Below are 25,476 nucleotides of genomic sequence, written 5' to 3' on the forward strand. Positions count from 1 at the left end.
CTACACCATAGCTCACGGCAACGCCGGATCCCTAACCCACTGAGCAAGGCCAGGGCTCGAACCCACAACCTCATGGTTCCTAGTCGGATTTGTTAACCACTGAGCCATGACGGGAACTCCTAAACTTTTATTTTTAATTATTTCCTTCCATCACTTGGTGTCTGAGTTTTTCTAGTTCTTATTTATGTTAGTCTTTATATATAAAATTTGGGTTGTTTTAAAATATTGGTTTATAGCTCTCAACTTTTGGGGAGGTATGTTTTTCGTATGTGTTTTTCTAAAGGGATGTTTTCTTTTTTCTTTTTTTAATATCAACTGGCATGGCACTAGGCCTGGATTCTTTTCTGTTGCTGTGTTTTGTAAGCATTTTGTTTTCCTATGTGCATTTAGTTCTAGATGGTATGGTTCAGGTTAATTTTATGTCGTTCTCTGGAAGCTCTTTTTTTATTTTATTTTTTTTAAGATAATATTGTTCCAAAATATGGAGGCTAACTCCTAAACCCACTTTTATTTGAAACTAGTTTTTCCTTTCCTTGTGTTACCCTTGTCATGTTGAATTGGGATTCTGTTCCAGCAGCTCCTCTTCTGCACGAGGTTTGGACCGGGGAGAGAGCCTTGGCTGATTAGTCTGGAGAGCCATCTAACCCACTCCAGCCCCTCCAGACCTTAGCACAGACCTTGCACTCACTCACCTGCTCTTGGAGAGTGCACGCCTGCCTGGTTTTAGCTGCTGTTCCCAGGTCGTCTCTGTGCTCCTCTGAAGTACCTGTGGGTGATGTGGGATTCTCAGCATCTTCAGAGGCATGGCCTTTCCTTCTGCTTCTTGCTTCACAGTTGCTGGTCACGTAGATCTTCTCCCTGCCGGAGGTGTCCTCACCCACTTAAATTTTGGGGTTTGCAGAGAGGGAGGAAGCTGTCACCCAGTTTTGTTATAGATGTTATTCAGGGGCTTTGAGCTTTGCTCTCCAATTGTCCTGTCTGGTTTTATGGGGAAATTTGGGGAGATTGAACTCTGCTGCTGCTCCCACCATCTTCAGCAGCAGAGATCCTTTAGAGGCAGTGGTCTGTATGGAATGTAGGCGCCTGCCCCGATGACTGCCCTGCCAGGGGCGTTTGTAGGAGTTTCATTAATTATTACATTAAGCTAAAGGAATAGAACTAAAAATAGAAAGTAACAGCTTAGTTTGGAGGAAAAACACTTTTCTTGACCACAGTTTATTTATTTTTTGTCTTTTTAGGGCCACATGCAGCATATGGAAGTTCCCAGGTTAGGGGTTAAATCAGTACTGCAGCTGCTGGCCTACACCACAGCCACGCCAGATCTAAGTCACATCTATGGCCTACACAGCAGCTTGCAGCAAGGCCGGATCCTTAATTCACTGAGCAAGCCCAGGGATTGAACCTACATCCTCATGGATACTAGTTAGCTTCTTAACCTGCTGAACCACAATGGGAGTTCCAGCCAAAGTTTATACTGAATAAAAGCTGAGCAAGAATACGTCATTTAAAAAATGGTATTTTTTGGAGTTCTTATTGTGGCTCAGCAGAAACAAACCCGACTAGTATCCGTGAGGATGCAGGTTTGATCCCTGGTCCTACTCAGTGTGTAAGGATGCGTTCCTGTGACCTATGGCATAGGTTGCAAATGTGGCTCAGATTTGGTATTGCTGTGGCTGGCAGCTGTAGCTCCAATTCGACCCCTAGCCTGGGAACTTCCATATGCCGCACCTGCAGCCCTAAAAAGCAAAAAAAAAAAAAAACCAAAACAAAACAAAAAAAGAGGTATTTTGTGGAATTCCTGCTGTGGTTTTAAGAATCCGACTCCAGCCGTTTGAGTGGCTGCAGAGGCGCAGGTTCAGTCCCTGGCCTGGCGCAGTGGGTTAAAGGCTCCTGTGTTGCCACAGCTGTTGGGTAAATTACAGCTCAGCTCACATTCAGTCCTCGGCCTGGGAACTTGCATATGCTACATGTGCAGCCATGAAATATATATAGTATTCTTGTCACTTCTGGAATGTAATTCCAGAAATACACAAAAGATGATCTAGTTACTATTTTGTGTTACATAAAGATAAAAGTTTTTAAGAGTCATTTTAAACTGTTTTGACTACTCTAAGGAAATTATCAAATAAGAGATTGTCCTGGTGATTTGATAAAGTTGGATAAAATTTCAAAGGTATTCTTTTAGTATTTGTGTGTCTTAGTTATTTCTTTAACTCAGTCTACTACCGCAGCATAAAAAGTCACCCCTTTTTTGGTGTTTTGAGTCTGGGCTTATGACCCCAGTGTGGACTTCTGTAAAGTCCTCATTGTATCAGTGTTAAGTGTGCATTTTAATTGGGTGCACATTCCCCCCCAACTTCACAGCGCAATTCTTTTGTTGTTGTTAAATAGCATTTTTAGTCATAGATGATTTTATACCATTGGAACCTCAACTATTTTCTTAGAAGTAATTTCACGAGTCATTTTATTTGTTGTTTTCTAAGGTAAGAGATAGTCAAACAGGATTGAGCACCTATAAATCAGAATGAACAGATAGTCTTTATTTAAGTTTTGGAGTAAGTAGGAATTTTGTCGCACAGAAGCTTTCCTTAGTGAAAATGTTTTCAGCACTTCTAGGATTATAATACTGAGTGTTGCTTTGTTTTATATTATAGGGAGAATGCCTCGTGTAAAAGCAGCTCAAGCTGGAAGACAGGGCCCTGCGAAGAGACGTCTTGCAGAACATTTTGCAGCTGGGGAGATAATCACTGACATGACAAAAAAGGAATGGAAACTAGGATCGCCCATTGGCCAAGGTGGCTTTGGTTGTATATATCTCGGTAAGTGTACGACTGCTTCTTATTGTCAGTCCAAAGATTTATATGCTTTGTTCTCAAAATAGTTACTTAATTGTGAACTTCTACTGGATGCTCCTAATAACTTACACACACCCGACATACTATTGTGTGATGAGGCAAAAGTGTATCTGACAGAGGAGTGGAGACGATGGTTGATTTAATCATGATGGAAACAGAGGGTAAAACACCTATAATATTATCACTAGCGAACATGTGGCTTTAGGTTTTTAAGACATTCTATTTAGTCCTAATCTCCTTTGAGACCCAAAGAGAGCTATTCCTTTCTCTTCCCACCCCTGCCCATTTAGGATCTGTTCCCTTTGTTTTGGTTTAATTTGGAGATTTTTAGATCTTTGCATGTGGATTTTTTTTTTCTTTCTTTCTTTCTATACAGCCCTAGAGAATGGCCTAGAAATTGCATGTTAGGCCTGCAATGTGCTGTTTAAATAGCATGCTTACTTGGAAATTTTGGGGGACCCACTGTGGAACCCTGTGATTCTGTCAGTTAGCTAATCTATGGGTTTTTCAAAATAGTTTACCTGATTGCTTCTAAGGCTCTATGCTTCGCTAGGAGTATTAATACCGATTCGGTGCATTTCACGATTGCTTTTGGTATTTCTAACTTTTCTGTTATGTATTCTTATTCTGCCTCTCATCTTGATTTATTTAATATCTGCCATGAGGTTGATAAAATTTTATTTTTAGCCGTGACCCCCCCCCTTTTTCTTTCAAACAACATCTTACTCAGAATACTAATATTAATATTAGATTAGCATCATATGAAAACTTGTTAGAACTGTCTGTTCTCGGGTCCTGCCCCTACAAATCAGCAGCTGCAGGGAGAAGGCCCAGCAGTGTGACTGAACAAGTCCTCCAGGGGATTTGGGTGCATGTGAAAGTTTGAGGATCACTGATATAGATGGAAGAGCAGCTGGTCTTCAGGAGGGGTTGACTCAACTTCCAGGCCCAGGCTCTAGAGGTATGTTCATGAAATGTAGTTTAAAAACCAGTGCATTACTGTATTTTATAAATATAGTCTCTCTAGGTCAGTGGCACCTGTCTTTAGGGAAGTAGGAGTTCTTTAAGTTTGTTCAGAACCAGACCCATTCCAGTGAGCTAGACTATGTCCGACTGGTGTTAAAAACCCTCATGAATCATGAAGGATTAGTGGCTGTATTAGCCAGCTATATATTTGACCTGGTGATCGAGAGATAGGTGATTATGTGAGCTGTCTCTGCTACAGAATGTGTGCACTTGAGACATCCCCTATGAGGAATGGGAGCTTGCCTCAAAACAAGTAAATTGTTCATTTTGTATTGGTTAATTTGCTTTTATAACCTTTGGCAAGTTGACAGGTTCTTTAATAGGACTTGGCTTTTTAAAAACTGGACTGGTCAACCTGGAGGAGAGGTTTGCTCTAGTGTTGCTTCCTCCACGTTCTCTCTGTGCCCACGGACACCAAAACAGCTGTACTCAAGATCATCACCAATTTCTGCTAATGACGGTTTTCTGCTAAAAAGGTTGCTTTTGAATTCTGTTGACATTTTGAATCTTTTGAGATATTATCTGTGGCATTCGATACTGTTCATCTTTCCTCCTCATAAAAATTACTTTCATTTTCTTTCATGATGACATACCCTCAGCTCTAGTTTTCCTCCTTCCTCTCTGGCTATGCGAAGCCATGTCTGTAGGTACTTCTTGTTCCCTGCTTGGCTCACTTTTCCTTCTGTGTAGGCTCTCTGAGAGACTTCATCAAGTCTCTTGGCTTCTGTTGGTTTCTCTGTCTTTTATCTGATGCCTAGGACATGATCCCCAAAGTCCAGGCCCATAGCTGGTGGCCTGCAAGGGATCTCCATCTGGATGACCCACAGGCACGTCTACAATTCCTGTCATCCTCTTTCATCTCCTGATTCTGACATGTGCGGGAGAGGAAACTGAAAGACGGACACCCCTCGAGCCAGACGCTGGGAAGGCATTCTCAAGCCTTGTTTCACTGACATTGGTCCTGTTGCTTTAACTATGTGACTTCTCAGACCCACTCATTTCTTTGTCTTTGTTGATACGACCTTAGCACAGGTCATTTTCCTGTCTTGTCTGGGTTCTCACTGTAGCAGTGAGGTTTCTCAGCTCGTTCTTGCCCCCTTGCATCTTGTTACACACTGGCGGCTTGAATGAGCTAGGCTATTTGAACTTCTTTAATGGCTCCCCAGTCCCCTGAGGATCAAGTGCCGAACTTTTGCGAATAGCATGCCAGACCCTTCACATAGTCTGGTCCCTGTGTAACTTTTATCTCATCCCTTTTATTTCCTCAAAATCTATTCTTCGACCATCATGCTTCCCTTTACCTCTTGATCTTTATATACGATGCTTCTTTGGCTTCATTTTTCCAAAGCTGAGCCTAGGGCAGCTACTATCTGTTTAGAATGCCCCCTTGTTAACCCTTTCTTAGTGCTTTCCACACTCTACTGAAATTGCTTTTCTTTCTTCCAAAATAAGCTTGTGCTTCTTGGCAGTGAGACAGCTCTTCTTCTCATTGCTTTCCTAGTGTATGTTGGATTCTTTGTGGTGTATGTTGTGTGGATGAATTATTGAAGTTCCCTTTTCCCTCCGTCCTCATTTGAATTGTGCAGTATTTTGGGGATACTATCCTGATTTTAATATTTTGTGCACCTAACGCTTATTTAAAAAATTCAACTCTGCTTTATTATTAATTTAGTGTCTGAGTGACGTGTTCCTCAAGGCTGTTCCCCAAGGAGCTCAGACTTACTCATTTGCCCATTGAGCCATTTTTATGACTTGGCGTTCCTTCTATAGTCCGAAGTGTTTTAGCTGCAGCCTTTCCGAAATACTGCTGCTTCCCGGCTGACTGGTGGTTTCGGGGTTTCCATTGCCTGTCCCTCTTCGTCTCTTCACTTCTGATGTGAGAATGCCTTAGGGCGCCATCCTAGGATTTCTTCTTTCCTCTGGCTGCACTCACTCCCTAGGGGCTCTTCCAGTTTCATGGCGTTAAATGAAGAGCATTTCTGTGTTGATGACTCTCAGATTTCTTTCTCCAACTTGAACCACCCTTCTGAACTCAAGACTGTATATCAGCGACCTATTTAACACCTGAGCTTGGATGTTTAATAAGCATCTCAAACTTAAGATGCCGCAAAGCACCAGCTCCTCCTGCAGTTTTCTCCCTCTAGTAAGTAGCAGCTTCCTCTTTCCAGCTGCTCAGGCCAAAAACCTGGAGTTATCTTTATCTCTCCCCCCCCCTTCCCTTCTATATCTAATTCATCAGCAAATCTTGACTCTTCTTTAAAAATATGTCCACCCACAATCTGACCACTTACCACTGCCTTGTGTGCTGCCCCTGGGTCGAGCCACCGGGAGTATGTGATAGCCTAGCTGCCCTCCCTGCCTCTGCCCGAGCTCTCCACCCTCCACAAAGCAGCCCGAAGCGTTCTTTAGAAAATCAGAGTCTGCGCTTACCATTCCTTTTCCCAGAACCGTCCACTCGCTCTCCATCTCATTTAGAGTGACGGCTTTATGTCGCCTGTCCAGCGCCTTGTGTTGGCTCCCTGCTGCTTTTCTGATCTGTCCCTTGTTCCTTTCCACCTCCCTCATTCTTCTCCAGCTGCTTGGGGGCCTCTGTGCTGGCCTGTCTGGAACGTTCTTGCCCCAGGTATTTACCCGGCTTACGCCCTCACGTCTTCAGACCACTGCATCCTGTCAGTGAGGTTTCTTTTACTCATTTGCAACCCTCTCTACCTTCCCTTCCTGCTTGCTTTTTCCTCTACAGCGCTTACCACCATCAGATGTACTTTATATTTTAATTGTTGCCTGTGTCCTCCTACTGAAATGTTAGCTTCATAAGATCGAATCCCCCGCCGAATCGATTTCCTAGAAACTGGCGTGTAGTAGCTACCTAGTAAAAGTATCTGTTTAATGAGTCCGGGCAGCCTTATAGCCCTAACTCAGCATTTCAGGGCGACTATAATTCTTTATCTGCATGAAATAAAATGACAGCCACATGAAAATTATTCTGGGTGGCATTCACATTCTGGTGCCGATATCCTGAACTGCTGATCTAGATGAGGTTTTTTTTTTCCCCTAAATGAGTGTTTTTTAGAGCTTTAGCTCCCTCTTTTCTTACCTTCCTGATGATGCTCCTTAGAAAGGATTCCCTCATTTGTTAAATTTTAAGAAATTACATCAGTATCATCCTCTTGGGAATTCATAACATACATTAGCATGTCAGAGGCCATGCATACTTTTGAATTAAATCTTTTAACTAATTTTCCATACTTAATTGATGATCATATTGAAGATAGCTGCAATTGTAAGATGCATTCCTGTTTCAGACATGTTAAATTGTGAAAAAAAAGTCTTAAAATTGGTGGTATATACGGTATTGATATCCTGAAACACATATTTGGGAACTGAAATTTATTCTATTAAAAGGTTATAGATACACAGATTTAAATATTAGTGAAAGGTTAGACACAAGCTATTTATAATAATGCCACTTCTTGTTCTGATACATGTCACTTTTTCAAACAGCTGATATGAATTCTTCAAAATCAGTGGGCAGCGATGCACCCTGTGTTGTGAAAGTGGTAAGAAAATATTTCATCTGATTTTTTCTTTTCGGTTTATTTACTATAGTGTTTATTTTGTAAAACATTCTTTTTGATAACTAGAATTAATTAAAACATGATACTACATTTTAATAATTACTTATAAATATTAAATGGGACACAGTAGTAGCTTTGTAGTTTTAAATAATTTGAGTTCAAAAATTCTCTTTCCTTTTGAGTTAGAGTGGCAGTTTTTGTGGGAAAAAAATGAATGAAAGCCTGGAGGTTTGCAGATGTGGAACACAAATATTCAGCTCATTCTTTTAATTTCAGCTCTATTTACAATAGATGAGATGCTTTTTTAAAATTTATATCCTACAAGACTATACTACTTCACTGGAATTTTAATGTTAATTTAAAATTAATTTAAAATTTTAACTTTAATTGTACTTTATCTTGCATTTGCCTCTGAACTTAAACACTTGGTCAGTTTTTCCTTTTTGTTTATTTCCAGTTGTCTTTCCTTCTCCTTTCACTTTTAAATAAGTGAAATTATTTATTTGTGGTCACTTTGAAACTTCTTGTTGCTATTCTGACATTGAAATTAGTTTGTAATGCGTGAAGTGGACAACATCCTGTCAAACACAGGCATGCTTTGAGGAGCCAGGTCAGCTTACATATGGGTGCACTCAAAGGCATTTTAAGCACTGCTTTTTGTGATCAAGGCAGAACGCATCTTTTTGCTTTCTAATTCTTGTAACTCCTCTCTCTCAAACTTCTTCAATACACATGAAGAACATGTTTTTGTTAATTAGAAGTGGATGCAGGATCTGTTATTTGGGCAAATTACCATAGAAGTCTCCTACCCTGCTTTTTTTTCCCAAAGGCTTCAGATTTGTGGAGTTAGAATTACCCCACGGTTTTTTGGTTTGACTGACTGACTTTAATCTCTTCCCAAAATGGAATATAGTTGATCTCTTAAGAGTTAATAACTCTTTTGAATCTGAATTTTTTTTCTTTCCTTTTCCTTTTTTTTTAAGGGCTGCACCTGTGGCGTAATGAGGTTCCCAGGCTGGGGGTCTAATCGGAGCTACAGCTGCCAGCCTACACCACACCCACAGCAACCGCAGGATCTGAGCCTTGTCTGTGACCCACACCACAGCGCACGGCAACGCCGGATTCTTAACCCACTGAGTGGGGTCAGGGATCGAACCCGCAGCCTCGTGGTTCCTAGTCGGATTTGTTCATGACGGGAACTCCATGAATCTGAATTGTTTTCATGACAGTTTTTACCATTTTTTAATTCAGGAATAGTTTTTACAAGGAAACAAATATTCAGTAAACAACCTGAAGACTTTGAACGAGTGCAGGTGCCTGTATAACCCTACCCCTGTGAAGGTACAGAGCACGTCCGTCGCTTCAGAAAGATCCTTGTGTCACTTTCCAGTCAAAGCCCTCGCTCCCACAGCCTTGGAGGAAACCACTTGTCTGAGGTGGTTTTGTTGTTGTTGTTTGGGGCTGTGGCTTGGTTACTCCTGCTCTAAGATGTCACATAAATGCTGTTGATGGAGTACGTACTGTTTTGTCGTGGACTTCCTATGACGCTCAGCATCATCTTTTACAGGCTCCTCCGGGCTGCTGGCCTCTCAGTTGTCTGGTCCGTCTTACTGCTCCGTAGCATTACGTCATCGCCGTGCTAGAGTTTGTTTTCCGTTTCCTGTTGGTAGGCTTTCGGCTTGTTTCCAGTTTTTGGCTATTATGAATAAAGCTTCCCATAAACATTCCTGTACATGGATTTTTATTTTCCTTGGATCAATAACTAGAAGTAGGCGTGCTGGTTTATAGGGAAGATGTGTGTTTAAATTTCTATGACAGCACCCGAGAGATTTCCAAAGTAGTTTTCCGTTTTGTGCACCCACCGGGAATATGTCAGAGTTCCGGTTGCTCCACATTCCCTTCGGCCCTTGGAGCTGTTGGGCTTGTGTATGTGCGCGTGCGCGCGCGCGCGTGTGTGGGTGGGTGGGGGGGTTGGCTGCGATATTAGGAGTATAGTAGTGGCTCATAGTTTGAGTGTATATTTACTTGATCATTGATTTTTGAGCCCTTTTTCACTGTGCTTATTGGCCATTCGTATATTTTCCTTGTGGAGTGCTTCCTTAGTCTTTTGGGGTCTCTCCCCGCCTGTTTAATTAGGTGGTTTTGTTTTTTATGATTGAGTAGTAAGAGAGGTGTTCTGGACACAGATCCTTTCTTAGATATATGTGTTGTAAGTATGGTCTCCCAGGTTGTAGTTTGCTGTCAATTTTCTGAATACTTTTCCTGCATCCATTGACATCGTAGGTCATAAGACTTTCTTCCTTTTTTGTGTTGATGTGGCAGTTATATTGATTGATATTTGAGTGGTGAACTAATTTTGTATTCGTAGCATACAGCCCACTTAGTGATGGTGTATTATGCTTTTACATAACAGGTAGATTGACTTGCTAATACTTTGTTAAGGATTTTTACATCTTTGTTCATGGGGGATGTTGGTCTTTAATTTTTATCCAGTGTTCCTACAGCGAAAACATTTCTCTTCTCACTGGGTTTTGGTGTCAGGGTTGTTGGCGCATTTTGCTTCAGCTCCCCTTCTGGCCACACAGCGTCCTAAGTGTCCTTCCTTTTCCTCCTGGTGCCTCTGAAGAAAGCTGGGACTGTCCTGGGACTCACTTTGTTTCCTCTCTTTTAGAGGTCACAGTTTTGTACTGCTTATTTTGTCTCATGTCTGAGAATAGTAATTTCCTATATTCTGTCCGATTTTTATATTTGTTTACAGTGGGCAGGCTGCTTGGGCCCCCATATTCTCTGGTGCCCGGAAGTGGAAGTAACACCGATACGCTAAGGTGTGTGTCCTTGGTTTATTTCTCCTTCCATTTCCCTTTTCTTCATGCCTTTTCATTTTGGATGTTTCTTCTTTCTCATTTGTGGAATAACATTCCTTTTGAAATATTTAGTTTGCTGCTATATCAGAGGAACTATTAAATTGGGTCATTTGCATAGAATTTGCATGGAATATTATCTGCATTTGTCTTTGATAGGACAAATTAAAATATTAAAAATCTATGGGTGAGATTAGTTTCTTCTTAGGGTCTTTAAATAGTTCCATTGTGAGAGGAAGGCAAGTCCCCTCATGACTTCTCCTAATAGTGAGGCACAAAACAAAAACAAAAACGGCAACAAAGAAGTGTGAGTGCCTTTGACTGCCCTGCAGTTGGTTCACCTGCACGGTCCTTTCTGTGTCTTGGAAGGAAAGTGCGCCAGAGCCCTGTCTTATGGGTGGGGCTGCTCTGTAACTGTGTCTTTTTTCTTCTATATAACCTGAGCTTCTTTGAATTGTTTTATTTTAGAACTGTGGCATTATTCTTCATTATGGGTAATTCTAAGTATTTTAGTTGTTCGGTGTAGCTTTATTTTTACTATCTTTTTTACCTACAGAGTTATTAAAAAAAAAAAAATTAGGTAGAAACAAGTATTTCCAAGCTGCTTAAGGTAGCAAATTACATTTCTAAGTTTAAGGCTGTTTGTTACCAACCCTAGTTTAGTGTCCTGTGTCTCCTGTCTCCTAATTTAGTTCTGTTTCCATTAGCCTGTATTACTCCTTCTCTTTGTAATTAGGACAGTGATAATTTTCAGTTGATTTTTCTTTTGTATTTAATATTTCAGTAACATTTTAAAAGTCATAGTTTGTCTGTGATCCTGGAAGAATGCCATAGACAAAACAATATTGACTTTTTCTTTCTTCTCTAAGGGACAGTTGAGTAACTGCTCATTGCTTGTTTCTTCCGTGATACCTGTGTTTTCTGAACTCCCCTAAACCTCGGTAGCACTCATTCTATATCCATTTATTTTACAATTTCACTTGCTAATATCCTTCTCACACCATCAGTTGTTTTAATTTTCTAAGTGCTTATCTCCCTAACTGCCCTTAAATGCCTGTTTTATTTTTTGAAAACTTTTTAGCCCGAATTCCCTATCACCTTGTAACTTCCTAATGCCACCTACTTCCGTCTCTGGCCTTTTAGCATAAGCCAATTTGTGATTTGCCTTCGCTTGTGATGCGCCGTGCGTGACTCTGTCCATTATTATTCTGCAGTTTTTTTATTCTCAGAGCTTGGTACTATTAAAGGTCGAAATGGTTCATCAAATACAGACATAGGAAATTATTATCACATCTTACCGGTATTGAAATCAGAACTGTTTATGAACATTTGCCATTTAATATCATGTTGAATATCGTGTTTTGATTCAAAATATCAAGTACTGAATATCACATTTTCAAAGAACAAGCACTACTCTTAAGGGAAATTTCATAATTAATTACCCCCCCCAAAAGCAAGATATGAAACTATAGCAAAAAGGTAACTTTATAAAGTAGCTATATATATGAAGAAAATCTATAGAAATATTTTCAGATTTTCCAAAGTGAGCATGTATTTTATCTTTAGAAAAAGAAAAACCTCAGCACATGTTATTTAAGAAATAATCAAAGGCAAATTGATTTTTAATGTGAAATTAGACTTCATAATGTATTAGCATAGCAGGTCAGAAGTCAGACAGTGGTTCTCAGCTCCGGGTATACAGGATAATTAGAATCTCTGGGTTCAGGGCCTGGTTATTGGGTATTTTTAGTATAGTCTCCTCAAGGACCATAGCATGCAGAAGTTCCTGGGCCAAGGATTGAACCTGAGCCACGTCAGGTCCTTAACCCCCCAGGGAACTCCTTCACGGGATCCTTTTTGCTTCAAGGTTGAGATCGTTGGAAGAGTCTGGTGCACAGAGCACCTTAATTATTTCCAGAGAACTCCTGGGTGCGTGCTCATGCTTACCTGTGCCCGGGGATCCTTTTATTCAGGAGGGACTTGCGAGTACCCCATGTTTCCGACAGGGCTTCCGTCTTAGTGTGGAAGAGCTGTTAAAAGATTTGGATGAAGCTAATCTTGATACCTGTTCTATGAAAGAGCGCCAAAGCGTTAACCCACAGGCTCCTTTTATTTGGTCTTAATATGGATATTTAAGGTAGATGTGTAGGTACACACTAAACATATTCTCTGTCCTACCGAATGGCTGTGTCTGGTTTGGTTAGGGCCTTATGGACTTGTGGGAGCACCTTGGAGATGTGGTCCTGGGTCACCAGAGATGGTGAGCTTGTATTCTTTGCCTCTGGATAACTGAGAGACTATCTGTATTTTATTTCAGGAAAGTAAATGTGCGGAGGGAAATGGTACATTGATAATGAAAAAGTTGGATAATGCAAAGAGGGAAATTTCCTGTTGTGTTTGGTCGTTAACAGACTTTATAATGAATTAGTTCTTTCAGTCACCCTTTGTAGTCGTGTCAGTGAGCTAACAGCAGAGCTGGAGGTGAAGGTCAGGCTTCTGGATCCTGGATCTTGACACGTCTTTATATCATAGTCATTTTCCAGCCCGAAATGATAGAAATCTATATTCCAAAGTTCTCTGGAGAGAAGTTTGCAGACTGCTGTTTAATTTCCCTCACTGATGTTATGAGAAGTGACCTGAATTTTCAATTCATATATCAAAAATTTTTGGTAGGAAGGAGAAACTTTATACAGCTTCATTTTTAAATGGCAGCCAGTTGCTTTTAGATGGTGCCATTGAAATATATCACATTTTAATTTTTTTTTCTGTTGTCATCTTCATTTTGACACTTAGAAGTCTTAAAGAAACGTTTAGTGATATTCTAGTTAAAATGTCAGTCCCAATTTCTTTTCTAAATCTTGGCTATTATAGAGTTGGCAAAGTATTTTAGATTTGAAATATGTTAATAAAATTTTAGTTATGAGTTAAGGTATTTTCTTCAACAGAAATAGCTAGCTCTGGCTAGAGTGCAGTGCCAAGGAAGTAGCTCCTTTATTTTGTTATAATGGAATCTTATTGGATTAGAAAAAGTATGAAATGAGCTCAAAGAGCCTTCATTGTAATGGGGCTTTCAATATAATAGCCTGATTTATATAGGTTGATTCTCATTATTATAAGTTTAATAAATTATTGCCTGAAGGAAAGCTTGAAAATTAAAGTTGATATGACATAGGTTGAAACTGAATAAATCAGAATTTTATACTGATGGTAATAAACCAGGATTTGTCTTAGGAAAACCTCTTTCAAACCTGAATCATATTAACGAGCTCTTCTAAAAGTTAGCCTTTGGAGAGTAACTTTATCAAAATTCCTCTCTTGAATTTTGTTTCTTTCTTCACTTCTTCTTTTTTTTTTTTTTTTTTTTTTTTTGTCTTTTTGTCTTTTTAGGGCAGCACCTGCGGCATATGGAGGTTCCCAGGCTAGGGATCTAATTGGAGCTGTAGCCGCTGGCCTACGCCACAGCCACATGGGATCTGAGGGGTGTTTGCGACCTATACCACAGCTCACGGCAACCCCGGATCCTTAACCCACTGAGCAAGGCTAGGGATCGAACCTGTGTCCTCATGGATGCTAGTCGGGTTCATTAACATCTGAGCCACGAAGGGCACTCCTCTTTGTTCACTTCTTACGCTAAGTCCGTTACTCCTGCTGAAGGCCTGGGGTCAGCTGTGGGCTCTCAACATTCACAGCGTCTCTCTAGCTCCCACTGCGGTAGGAAAGGAAGCCCAGGTTACGGCAAAACTTGAGGTGACGCCTCCGCAAATAAGGGATTTGGCCACCTTCGTACATCGGTTAGTAGGTGCCAAACCCTTGCACGCCATTCTCTTCCGAGGCCAGGCCGAGGAGTCCACTCACCTGTGGCGGGTAAGGCAGGCTTCTTTCCTGGTTCCGATCCAGAGCTAAACACGTTCTCCGTTTGCTGCTGAACACCCATCCCGCCTGGCTCGTGCCTGACTGTGGGCGCAGCGTGCGGATCCGTCTTCCGCTAAGTCCTTCGGGGATTCCTCTTTCTCTGAATTACAGGAAATCTGAGATACCGGAACTGTGTGCTTAGAGAGGCTTCGTTTAAACCTTGAGGAGCAAAATTAACCTCTGTGACAGGGAGGGTATCTTGAACGAAAAAAGGTGAACGTGTTTCAAGTATTTGCGAAAGGCATCTCCGACGTGTTTTCACAACCTTTTCTGTCCGGTGAGGGTGGTGGGCTTCATCTCTCACCTCTCCTAATGCTCCGCTGACCCTTGAACTCCAGTTACACAGATACTCTGTGCGAAGTAACTTTCTTTCCCGACTTCCTAAAAGGAAAGCAGCCCTAAAACTAGTTTAGAAATACTAGCTTCCTTATTTGAAGTTTTCTCTGTTGTTCAGAATTTTTCTCAGATTCTCAGTAAACACCATATCAATGCAGAGTACTAAATATTAAAGAAATGCTCATCAATTTTAGACAGAATATACTATTTAAAGACCTTTCTTACCCTTCCAGATTTAATTCACAAGGCAAAACTCCCAACAGGCTGATATTTTTTGTCATATACCTTTTTGAGAATACAATTCTCTTTACAAATAATTTTAAGTGCTAATATTCCTTAAAATGAAATGAATGTAGTTCAGTTAAGTTGGTGAAAAATAATTCTTACTGAGCCTCATTTTCCTGTGGACTTTAAGTTATTATGTGGGAGGTAAATTGTAGGGCTCATTAATTTGAAAAACTGGGAATCAGTGTCAGAAAGGAATGGATGCATTACATGGACCTGCTCACTCGATCTGCAGTTGCAGAAACACTCTTCTTTGTGGTAAGGTTGGTTTTCTGCCAGCTTTGATAAACTAGATATAACAGTAATGAGAAACAGGAGAGGAGTGGGATTTTGCCACTAATTGGTTAAATCAGGTATTGAAATTTTATTAAATCTCAGAAATACCTTGTAGCCCCTGGGTGAAACAGTTAACATGGTTGCTGATCTTTGCTTAAGAGAAAGCTTAATAACGATGAAAAGTTTAATGATTTTTCTTAAACTACAAAGACTGAGCTGTATTTCTGATTTTGTACAGTTTATTGCTTATATAAATGGAACTTGAGAAAAATATAAGACTCATGGACTCTTCTAGAGCATCTGAAACATTTCCGAAGAGTTTAACATAATCTTAAACCTGGTTTATGAAACAAGTATCAAAATCCTATTATTTGGGAAGAAGAATTGTTTTATTAGTCTTTTTTGAAGGTTCATTGAAAATCACTCACTAATTTTTAACTTGCTAGTACTAATTACCTCTTATGTTTTAAGGAACCCAGTGACAACGGACCTCTTTTTACTGAATTGAAGTTCTACCAGCGAGCTGCCAAACCAGAGCAAAGTAAGTAAGAAATATATTACACGTATGTTTGTGCTTTTAAAATGACCGCTTTTTTTGGTTTTGTTTAAGCCGAGACTTGCACCTTGGATCTTATATTATGATGTTTTGTTGTTTTTTACTTTATAAATTCTCTTGAAATAAGATTTGCTTGAAAGAATTTTGATCACTTAAGGGTTTCTTTATGATAAGATTTCACTTATATTGACCTGTAGAGTAAAGTTAATAAGGAATATATGATTTAGGAAATATTGCTAAAAACTGAGATTGCACTCCAATCCGTGAGTTTGGCTCAGGGAAACCCGGATCTTTTTGAGTATTTTTCTAAATGCTGGAGCGCTTAACTTGCAGGGTTGCTTAATCGATGCACCAGCATGGACTGCTGAGGCGAGAGGGGCCTCTTCTAGCTCCCCTTCCTCCAGCCCCTCCTAGCTCTCCCGCCCCATCTGAAGGTCGGGGAGTCTCCTGGGGGGCCGGTGTCAAGCTTGGCAGCCTCTCCAGAGAGGCTTCTGTCACTCCCAGAGCTTGATTTCTTGGTTGCGGACCTAATGAGGTAAAAAACTTTCAGATTGGGGTAAAAAATAAGTCCTTCTATGGAAACAAGTAAACATTTATCCATACTTGGAGACTCTATTTGTAATTGCAGTACTGAGGTCTGACTTCTTTAAAAAATGTTTTTTGCAATTTTTTGTTTTAAAGACAATGTTTAGGGCAGGATAACAACATTTTGTGGGTTAATAAAAATGTTTTGAATGTAAAATACTTTTCATTTATTGGTTATAATGTACTGCTCACTTTCTGTTTTATGAATGAAGGTGAAATGTATTGCATGTATAAAAGTACATTCTCTTATGAATAATTTTTTTTGTAAATTTCTTCTAACAAGATTGAAATCACACGCCTGTGTTTTAACTTGCAGTTCAGAAATGGATTCGTGCCCATAAACTGAAGTACCTGGGTGTTCCTAAGTACTGGGGGTCTGGTCTACATGATAAAAATGGGAAAAGGTAAACCCGCGCATGTTCCGTTTCTCGTCTCCCTTTCGGGGCCTTCGCTGTTCCGTTTGTTTGGTCAGCCTTGTGTGCCGAGCACCTGCCTGCAGCCTTGCTTGGCCTTCGCCTGGGCTGTGTGCAGTGTCGTCAGCAGCGATGATCAAGTGCTCCCTCTCGTCCGAGGAGGGACTTGTACCAAGTGGTGGCAGCTGCCTGGAACCCCGCTGACAAGGAGGAACAATGCCAAACGTGCCTGCGTTTTCCCCCTTAGAAATGAGTCGGCAGGGAGTTCCCGTTGTGGCATAGCGGAAACAATCTGACTAGGAACCACAAGGTTGTGGGTTCGATCCCTGGCCTTGCTCAGTGGGTTAAGAATCTGGCATTGCCGTGAGCTGTGGTGTAGGCTGCAGACAGGCCTCAGATCCTGTGTTGCTGTGGCTGTGGTGTAGGCCGGCAGCTGTAGCTCCGATAAGACCCCTATCCTGGGAACCTCCATAGTCCATGGGTGCGGCCCCAAAAGTCAAAAAAAAAAAAAGAAAGAAAAAAAAGAGTAAGCAAGCAAACCCAAACCTCCATTCGTTTATGTAAAAGGGAGCCCTCAGGCTGCAGTTGGCATTTCATGTTAGGTGTGTCATCTGCCCACCTCTGTGAGGTTTCAGTCTAGCTGATGAGGAAAAACAAACCTGTAGGAAACAGTGACGTGCTGAATTGTGTGGGTCTGACTCTTACATGTCTTAGTTCAGAGCGGAGAGAACATTGTTGGCATAGTTGAGTTGCAGCAAACCTCCAGTGCTTTTGATGCATGATGGACACTTTAAAAACAGTGGAATGAATGCGTGGAGCGCCATGCAGCAGTGCTGGTAGCTGCGATTTGAAGAGCAGGGTTGGTTGGAACTGGGGTACGTTGGTCAGGATGCTCTCAGCTGCCGTAAGGGTAGAGCGGCTCTGCTGTCCTGAGCCGTCCTCAGGAGCCCAGGCTCCTTCTCTTGCCCTTTTGCCCCTTCGTCTTGGCTTCGCTGCCTGTTCATTCGCCGTTGTGTGGTCTCAAGGTGGCTGCCCATTTCTCGGTCGCAGGCAGATGCGGTACCCAGCAGCGGAAGCTGGGATTGCTTCTAGAGTGTTTCACTGTCCTGGCAGGGAGACCCTTCCCAGGGGTCTCTGGCGACCGCCCCCCATGTTTTCATGGTCAGGTGTTATCACTGCTCATTCTTAACCAGCCGCTGCAAGGCCGAGCTGGTCGCGGTGCTGAGGGTGGTGAAGCGCTCGGCCACAGGGAGGAGGATGGCACACCGGCCCGGAGTGGTGCCACAGGCAGCTCGGGGGCAGAGGGCGCGGGTGGGCCCCGAGCCGGGAGCGCTCAGGGAACGTGGGCACGCCCGTTGCACGTTGTTCCTTGTGGCCTTGCTGGACGAGTTGCTGTGGTTTTACGAGTTTTCTGAAGAAACGGTAGCACAAGGATGGATTAAGTTAGGAACAAGGATTCTGGAGCCAAATGCTTGTTTCATATCTGTGTCTTGCCCCTGGAAATGTGCGTGCCTAAATGGCTCCTTTTGCCTCAGTTTCCTCATCTGTGGAATAGAGTAACACCCACCCACATAATGAGGGCGGTAAATGTAAAGCCGTTAGAACACGTGTGCGTGTTAGCTTTACTCTCAGGGAGGTCTTTCTCCCTCAAAGGTGAAAACTGCTGGTGCAGAAAGTCCCTGGAGGGAAGGAATGGCATTCCAGGCAGGAGTGGCCCATGAAGACCGGCCCGGGTGGCCTCGGCCGGCTGACTTGACCAGAGGAAGGGGACACGCAGGGGCCTGAGGAGAAGGCAGTAACTTCTGAGGAGAGGAGAACGAGGCGAGGCAGGTCACTGGGGGGGGGCTACTGGGAGCCTGGGTGTCGCAGGGGACCTGGGCAGGGGCCGCCGCCTGCCTTCCCACTCAGCTCGCTTCTTCAGAAACACTTGCTACACCGTCTCCTCAAAAGGGAAGGCTCATCACTTGTAACGTGTAGACTTCCCGTTTAGACTGAAGCTTTTACAAAGAGTCATGCTAGTTCTTAGAAGAGCAAAAAAAAAAAATAGGAAGTGAGGTTGTCTTTCCAGCTCTCCCCTCCCTGCCAGAAATCCTTCCTTTCCCCCGTCACGCATTTGAAGTCATAGGAATATGGTGCTTAGAGCAGTGTCAGGCCTGTCAAAATTTTAGCTGCTGTCGTTATTAAATCATTTATACTGGTGTATATATTCCCATTATTTGCATTGTTTTATTCAAGTTCCCCAGGAGAGTATACATGGATGGTTTTACTTTAGAGGAGTTATTTAGAAGTAGCTTTCCTTAATTTAGTTCTCAGTGGTAGAAATATCCTCGCGAAAGAATGTGGTAAAAATTTCTAGGCAGTGTACAGAATCATGCTTAAGCAGATGTGTGTACCTTAGGAATGGGGAGGCGGTTAAGGGCTTATTCAGAGTCGTGGTGCCGTGATCTATAAATTAAAAACCAAGGTGAAGTATAATGGGTCTCAGGTTGAATTAAGCGATTAGGGTTTAGCTCCCTCTCAGAGCGTCAGCAGAGATTGTGTTTTTGTTGCCTGTGTATTATTTTATAATAATTATACAGTCACATCACTTATTTCTAAAAACAAACATGTGCATGTGTCCTGGGTCTCATCCCTCAACCTTTTAAAACTTGTTAGACAGAGGAAATCAGGAAGTCAAAATTACTGTTTCCTCTTATTACCTTAGAGGTCAGCGTGCTGAAAATCTTACGTGAGTTAACACATGTTGCCACTAATTATATGACTTGACCTCTGTAGGCATTAATTTTATCAAAAGATATTTAGAAAGATGATCTCTAATTCTCTTCCAGTTCAAGAATAAGTAAAATCTTGAACTTTTTATTTGGCATGTTGTCTTTTAATGTTCACTCTTCCTTCTCTATCAAACTTGTCATATTGTGTTTTTTATCTTAGAAGCCTAAAACACATAAATGGGGTTTCTGCATCGTACTTGTGTTTATTGATCATTTATATTTAATGTGGTGGTCAAAAGCATGGTTCCACTTCCTAGAGGACCAATTCCTAATGATCAGTTGCTTCTGCTGTAAACTGGGGTTCATAGGATCACTGCCCTCCCAAGGGTGATGTGAGGTTTAGATGCACAAATCCATCTGAGGTGCTTAGACTGGTGCTGTGATCACACCAAGCTGTGCTGTTATGATGATGTCTGGATACATTTTGAGTGTGGTCTTGGTTTTCATTGATTGATAGAATGCTGGAACCCGACAGCTAAGAATCTGGAAAACTTTATAGAGATAAAAGTGGTCCTCAGAGCAAAAGATGAACCCCTTTAGGGCAACTTTAGGGTGATGCTTTTCGGTACACACTGGAATATAACGTGTGGATGTTGACTCTTAGAATGTGGCTGCTGGAAAAGGCCTTGGAAGGCATGAGGCCTGCTCCCTCGTTTGGTGACTGGGGACATTGGAGCCCAAAGAGATGTGACTTGGCCAAAGTGGCAGAGTTGGTTTGTGGCAAAACCAGCAATCTTCCCTTTCTTCCAGGACATTTATTGTTCCCGAAATCTTGTCTGTTGAGTACTTAATATACAGTTCTTTCACACCATTTAAGCAGTTTTGTTGCATTTAGCTCTCGTTACAGAATCTCTTGACAGTCTTGATTTTAACAGAATGTTAATACTGCGAAAATGTACCTTAAAAATAGAGAAGAACCGTCAAAGGCAGGAAGCTAATATTCTGAAACATAAATTAACTTGCACTCTGACAAAAATCAGGGATATCGGTCTTACTCAGACTATTTCCTCGTTACCGTGAACTGATCTGATGTGTTCGCTCAGTGGGTGTTTTCTTACATTGAGTGTAGTCTCGTGTAACTTGCTGAAACCCTGGGGTCCCTAACGTCAGAGTCAGGGCAGGAAAGCTCTCTGAGATTTCCAGTTGGGAAAACCTGTTTCAAGTGTTGTCTTTCCTGATCTTTTCTTTCTTTCTAACTTTCTTACTGAACGGTTCTTTTAAAACATTATTTTGAAAGGAGAGTACTCATTGCAAAGTGTGTTTTCCTGAGTTACATTTTGTTCATTGACTTTGTTTGTCTTTAGTTACAGATTTATGATAATGGATCGCTTTGGGAGTGACCTTCAGAAAATATATGAAGCAAATGCCAAAAGGTTTTCCCGGAAAACGGTCTTGCAGCTAAGCTTAAGAATTGTATGTGAGCTGCATTCTTCTGTTTAATCCAGTAAAAGTTGGTTGTGTTGAAGCTCGGTCCTCTGCTGGTTGGTGTCAGGTACTGCATTAATTTATTCTATATGATGCTTTCGCAGCTGGATATCCTGGAATATATTCACGAGCACGAGTATGTACACGGCGATATCAAGGCCTCAAATCTTCTGCTCAGCTATAAGAATCCTGACCAGGTAACTCTGCAACTTTAATTTCTGCTATTTAAAACCTGTTGTTTGAAAACAAATAGGGTGGCTGTGAACTTTTGAACCCAGGCAGAAGTTTTTACTTTTTGAAGTAGATATGGTAATAATAATATTTCTTCTTGACACTTTTATCTAGTTAACATTCTACATTTTTGATGCAGTTTGTTGGCACTTTATCAAGTTGGCTATTTTGCCCTAAATAATATTCAGAAGAAGTACTTGTGATACAAAATGAATTTCAAATAGCTATTTGGGGGTGGAAGCTTAAAATTATATAGTGCACCAATGAATTATGTTTGCCTGTCTGCTTTGTCATTTTTAAAATTTCCTTTGTTCAAGAAATCCATCAAATGTAAGTGTTCTGTTACTTGGAAAATTTGGTCTTTAGCATGTTGATTATTCAAATCATTTGGTTTACAGAAATATCTTAGCTTTCTAAATTTGTATACCCATAGGGTTTGGAATTCAGATGTGCATTTTTAAAGTTTATTACATTCACTTTGTAATTTTCTCTTTTTTTATTTAAAAAATTTTTTTATTAAAGTATAGTTGATTTATACTATTGTGAATGTGACTTTCTCTTTTTCAGGAAAGGAGAAAAGCGAATGTTGTTATGCCTTTATTCGGATCAATTTAGTTGGAATAGAGGGATTTATAATTTTCTTGAAGTTGATTCTGTGATGTTGATAAAAGTAAGGTTTAGTTGGCACTCCTCGTTGGGCCTCTGTACTTAGTCCAATTCATGTGTATTTTCACGTCTTACTTGACCTTGTATGAGAAAGGCATTTTTAAGCATTTTAAGTGTGCTTGTGTCAATACGCTGTACTTTCTTCTTCTTTTTTCTCAAGCCTGTCTTTTTTGGACTTCCTCTTGCTTCCTTTTACCTTTTTCCTTTGGCTCCCCTTTCTTTTCCTGTCATCTCACAAGTTAGCCTCCCCTCCGCGTCTCTGTTACGGCGGCTGTAAGGGGTCTGTATTCGTACAACTGAAGAAAGTTGCCGTACTCGAGCAGACTAATGGAGAAATCCTAAGGGCAGTCACAGAATTTCCAGACAATTTTTAGACGCGTTTAGGTTAAAAATAAGCGAGCAAACAAAGCAAAGCTAAGAACCTAAACAATAAGGATTCCATTAATTGAAGTAGACTGGATGTGTGTAATAAATAAAAATACGATTTATTTCCATTTGCACTTGACTAAAACACACGGCCTTTGTTTAGATGGAAATATTTTTGCAGCTCTGTTACCCTTTGGGCATATGTTTTGGATGGGCTTATTTTTCTAGTGTTAGATGAATGTGCCAGATCCATCCCCATATTTTTACTTCAGTTCCCTCCTGTGACCAGATGCATACATCTGTGAGACAGTTACCGGAATTGGAGACAGAGTGTGTAGCTCTGGAATAGAGGAGAGCCAAGTTTATTAGCTTTGTATGCTAATCAGACGCACACGTACGTGCCCGTAGATACATGTATAGGTAATATTAAAATTCAGTTTTAATTATGAAGACTTGACTTTAATATATAATATTTAAGTGTAGCTAAGAGCCTCATTTAAAACTTCTTCAGGTCATTATTATAATCTATGAAATATTTTTATGGAGTGAATTGATTATTGTGTAAGTGAAGAAGGAGAGGGGTAACTCATAGACCACAGGTTACCTGAGTTAGCAGCCTTGCTCTCGGTATGTGGCACTTGGGTGGCAGCAAGTGTTGATGGTTTACGCTGTGCTCGGTTTTGTTTTCGATGCTGTAAGAAAAATGTAGGATTTCTGATCCTTGCTCAAATTGAGGAGGCAGGATTACTTAACAAGGAAAACACATTCTTGTCTAACAAAGGCAGGTGATATTACCTGCACTATAGCTACATGGTCATTTAACGTTTTCCTTTCAGTAAAAAGTCTTTTTCAGAATAAGCATTCGCCGTGGCTGTTTGGGCTGCTGCAGTACGGCCTCGGGGATGCGTCGACCCTCAAGGACAGCATTTTGTCTCTGGGCTTTAAAGGAGGCCATGTGCTGTCAGTCTGGCCCTAATTTGTCTCGGTGCTTGGCCATTTATAGGTGTACTTGGTAGACTATGGCCTTGCTTATCGCTACTGCCCAGAAGGAATTCATAAAGAATACAAAGAAGACCCCAAAAGATGTCACGATGGCACCATTGAGTTCACCAGCATCGACGCGCACAACGGTGTGGGTACGTCAACCGCCCCTGAACGGGGGACACGCGCTGACGTTTCCAGCTGAGTTCCTGCCAGGGGTCTTCCTTCTGCACCCGTAAATAAGGAGGGAACTAAATCAGAGCTGAGGAGGCAGGGTAGGGGAGAAGGGAGAGCCTGGGCCCCTGTGGGGGTGTGGCCGGGCCACGTGTGTTCTCTCCCCGCCTTCCTGCCCCCATGAAGATCGCCAAGGCTTCGGGAGTGAAGGTGGTTCCATCAGCCGCAGGAGGACTTCTTTTGCTTTTTTTTTAAGCTCAAGTGGATCGTCGGGTTTTTTCCCCTAAAGTCTCTAAGTTGCTTATGGAGTTACAACTTTGTGGCAGGTGGACTTTTATTTCGTCACCTATTAAGTTAGCCTGTTTTCTCAGCAGTCTTTTTTGTTTTTGTTTTTTCCCTATGCCCAACACCGTGGAGGAGCTGAAACCTCCGGTTCTCTGGTCCTCTATAACAGCTTATAGCATTTTTAATATCTTCGCATTTTCTAAGGGCAGGATTAAATGTGTCATCATTTTATAATTTATTTCCTAGACTAACAGTATCAGTTTGAAACTGTAGGGCTTGCCAATTTGGGTTTTAAAAGCAGCTTATTAGATGGAGGTAAATTATTTCTTTTATACTGCCCAATACGCAGTGTTTTTTTCAAAATAGAGTCAAGATTTTATGATGAAAAACAAGACTGTGGAGTTGGCTGTTTTATCTTAGAGCTTTAGATACACCTGAAATTCCACCTGAAATGTTGTTTCAGTGTGCTTAATCTGCTTCTTTTGTGTTTGTAGCCCCATCACGACGCGGTGATTTGGAAATCCTTGGTTATTGCATGGTCCAGTGGCTTAGTGGCCATCTTCCTTGGGAGGATAATTTGAAAGATCCTAACTATGTTAGAGATTCCAAAATTAGGTAAAGGAAAACTTAAATTATTTTGGGCAAAACCATGGTAAAGCAGATGTTTGGTTGGAACTTCTTTGTTTTTATTTCTGTAATTTTTTGACCGTGGCATGCAGCAGCTTGATGTGGGATCTCGGTTCCCAGACCGGGGATTGAACCCAGGCTGCAGCAGTGAAAGTGCCGAATGCTAACCACGAGACCACCAGGGAACTCCCTAGTAGAACTTCTTGACAAGGACTGTAGTTTCCTCTGATACTAGCGTAGAAATAAGAAAGTACTTGTTAAACAACAGGATTCCTTGGCTTTTTGTTCAGTTTACTTTCGCAGAATCTCTGTAAGCATATTGAGGATGTAGCACACTGCTGCCTAATGTGCTGTTTACCGTAATTAAGTATTGATGACAGTCCATGGCAGCGGGCTTCAGACAATGACTCATTCTTTAATTTTTAACAGATACAGAGAAAATATTGCAGGTTTGATGGACAAATGTTTTCCTGAGAAAAACAAGCCAGGTAAGAAAAGCCTTCTTAAATGTTTATAAAGATTTTGTTTTCTGGGAGGAAAAAAAAAGTCACGAGGTCCATGGACGCTCCGTAACGTCGGAGCTCAGGAACTGTTGAGTGTAGGCATTGCTCTGGGGCCTGCGCTCCTGAACAGGCACGTCCCTTGCACAGGTGGATTCAGGGCTTTCGGTAAAGGAAGCACACTGCAGTCATTGATTCAACTGTTTTTTAACTTGAGGCTTTATTGGGTGCCAAGGAGCGTTACAGGCACTGGGGGGTACACCAGTTAAAATAAATAAAAATTCCTGTCCTCATGATGCGAAATGCTCCAGCTGAGAAAGGTGGAGAGCAAACAGATGAGTACCCGCACACAGCGCGTTGCATGGTTAGTACGGTGGGGAAAAGAGGAAAGCAGGGAGTTGGGGGGTGTGGGGAAGGGGCGAGGAGTGAAGCGGGGAGACAGGTTGGAAGTGTAAGTAGGGCGGCCGGGGCGGCCTTACAGAGGAGGCGCCCTTCGAGTGGTTGTAGGAAGGGGGTAGGGAGCGAGCTCTGGGAGGTTTGGGAAGAGTGTTTCCAGGCAACCAGGGTAAGTGCCTGATGTCTGAGGAATGTCTGCTTTTAAGCGTCATGGGGCTTTGGCTTTTACTTTGAGCAAGAGTGTGTAAGGTCTGGAGAAGAGGGACAAGGAGTGTTTGTCTTTAAGGGAACTCTCTCCAGTTTTGCAGATTGACTGCTAAGGAGGCAAGGCTGGGTGTGAGCAGAAGCTGGTTAGGAGGCCACTGCAATAATCC

The 25,476-nt window shown here is 41.6% G+C and overlaps 1 protein-coding gene across 16 annotated transcripts in view; it reads left to right on the forward strand.

Annotated features, from left to right (window-relative positions):
- VRK1 (VRK serine/threonine kinase 1) overlaps positions 1 to 25,476 on the forward strand; it is an 82,456-nt gene that overhangs the window by 32,058 nt on the left and 24,922 nt on the right. For all 16 annotated transcript variants that reach the window (XR_014809025.1, XR_014809026.1, XR_014809027.1 and 13 more), the window contains 9 exon segments: positions 2,655 to 2,819; positions 7,383 to 7,438; positions 15,598 to 15,667; positions 16,584 to 16,671; positions 20,756 to 20,864; positions 20,981 to 21,073; positions 23,143 to 23,275; positions 24,074 to 24,194; positions 24,636 to 24,694. Coding sequence is in view for 11 of the 16 variants with exons in the window: in XM_084966438.1 (XP_084822564.1) it covers positions 2,655 to 2,819; positions 7,383 to 7,438; positions 15,598 to 15,667; positions 16,584 to 16,671; positions 20,756 to 20,864; positions 20,981 to 21,073; positions 23,143 to 23,275; positions 24,074 to 24,194; positions 24,636 to 24,694 (894 nt within the window). In the remaining 5 variants the exon portion in view is untranslated.

Source organism: Sus scrofa, chromosome 7 (assembly GCF_054392235.1).
Source record: "Sus scrofa isolate SSC_HxYL_T2T_F1_AM1 chromosome 7, Sscrofa_HxYL_maternal_Yorkshire_Landrace_v2.0, whole genome shotgun sequence".
Lineage (NCBI taxonomy): Eukaryota > Metazoa > Chordata > Mammalia > Artiodactyla > Suidae > Sus > Sus scrofa.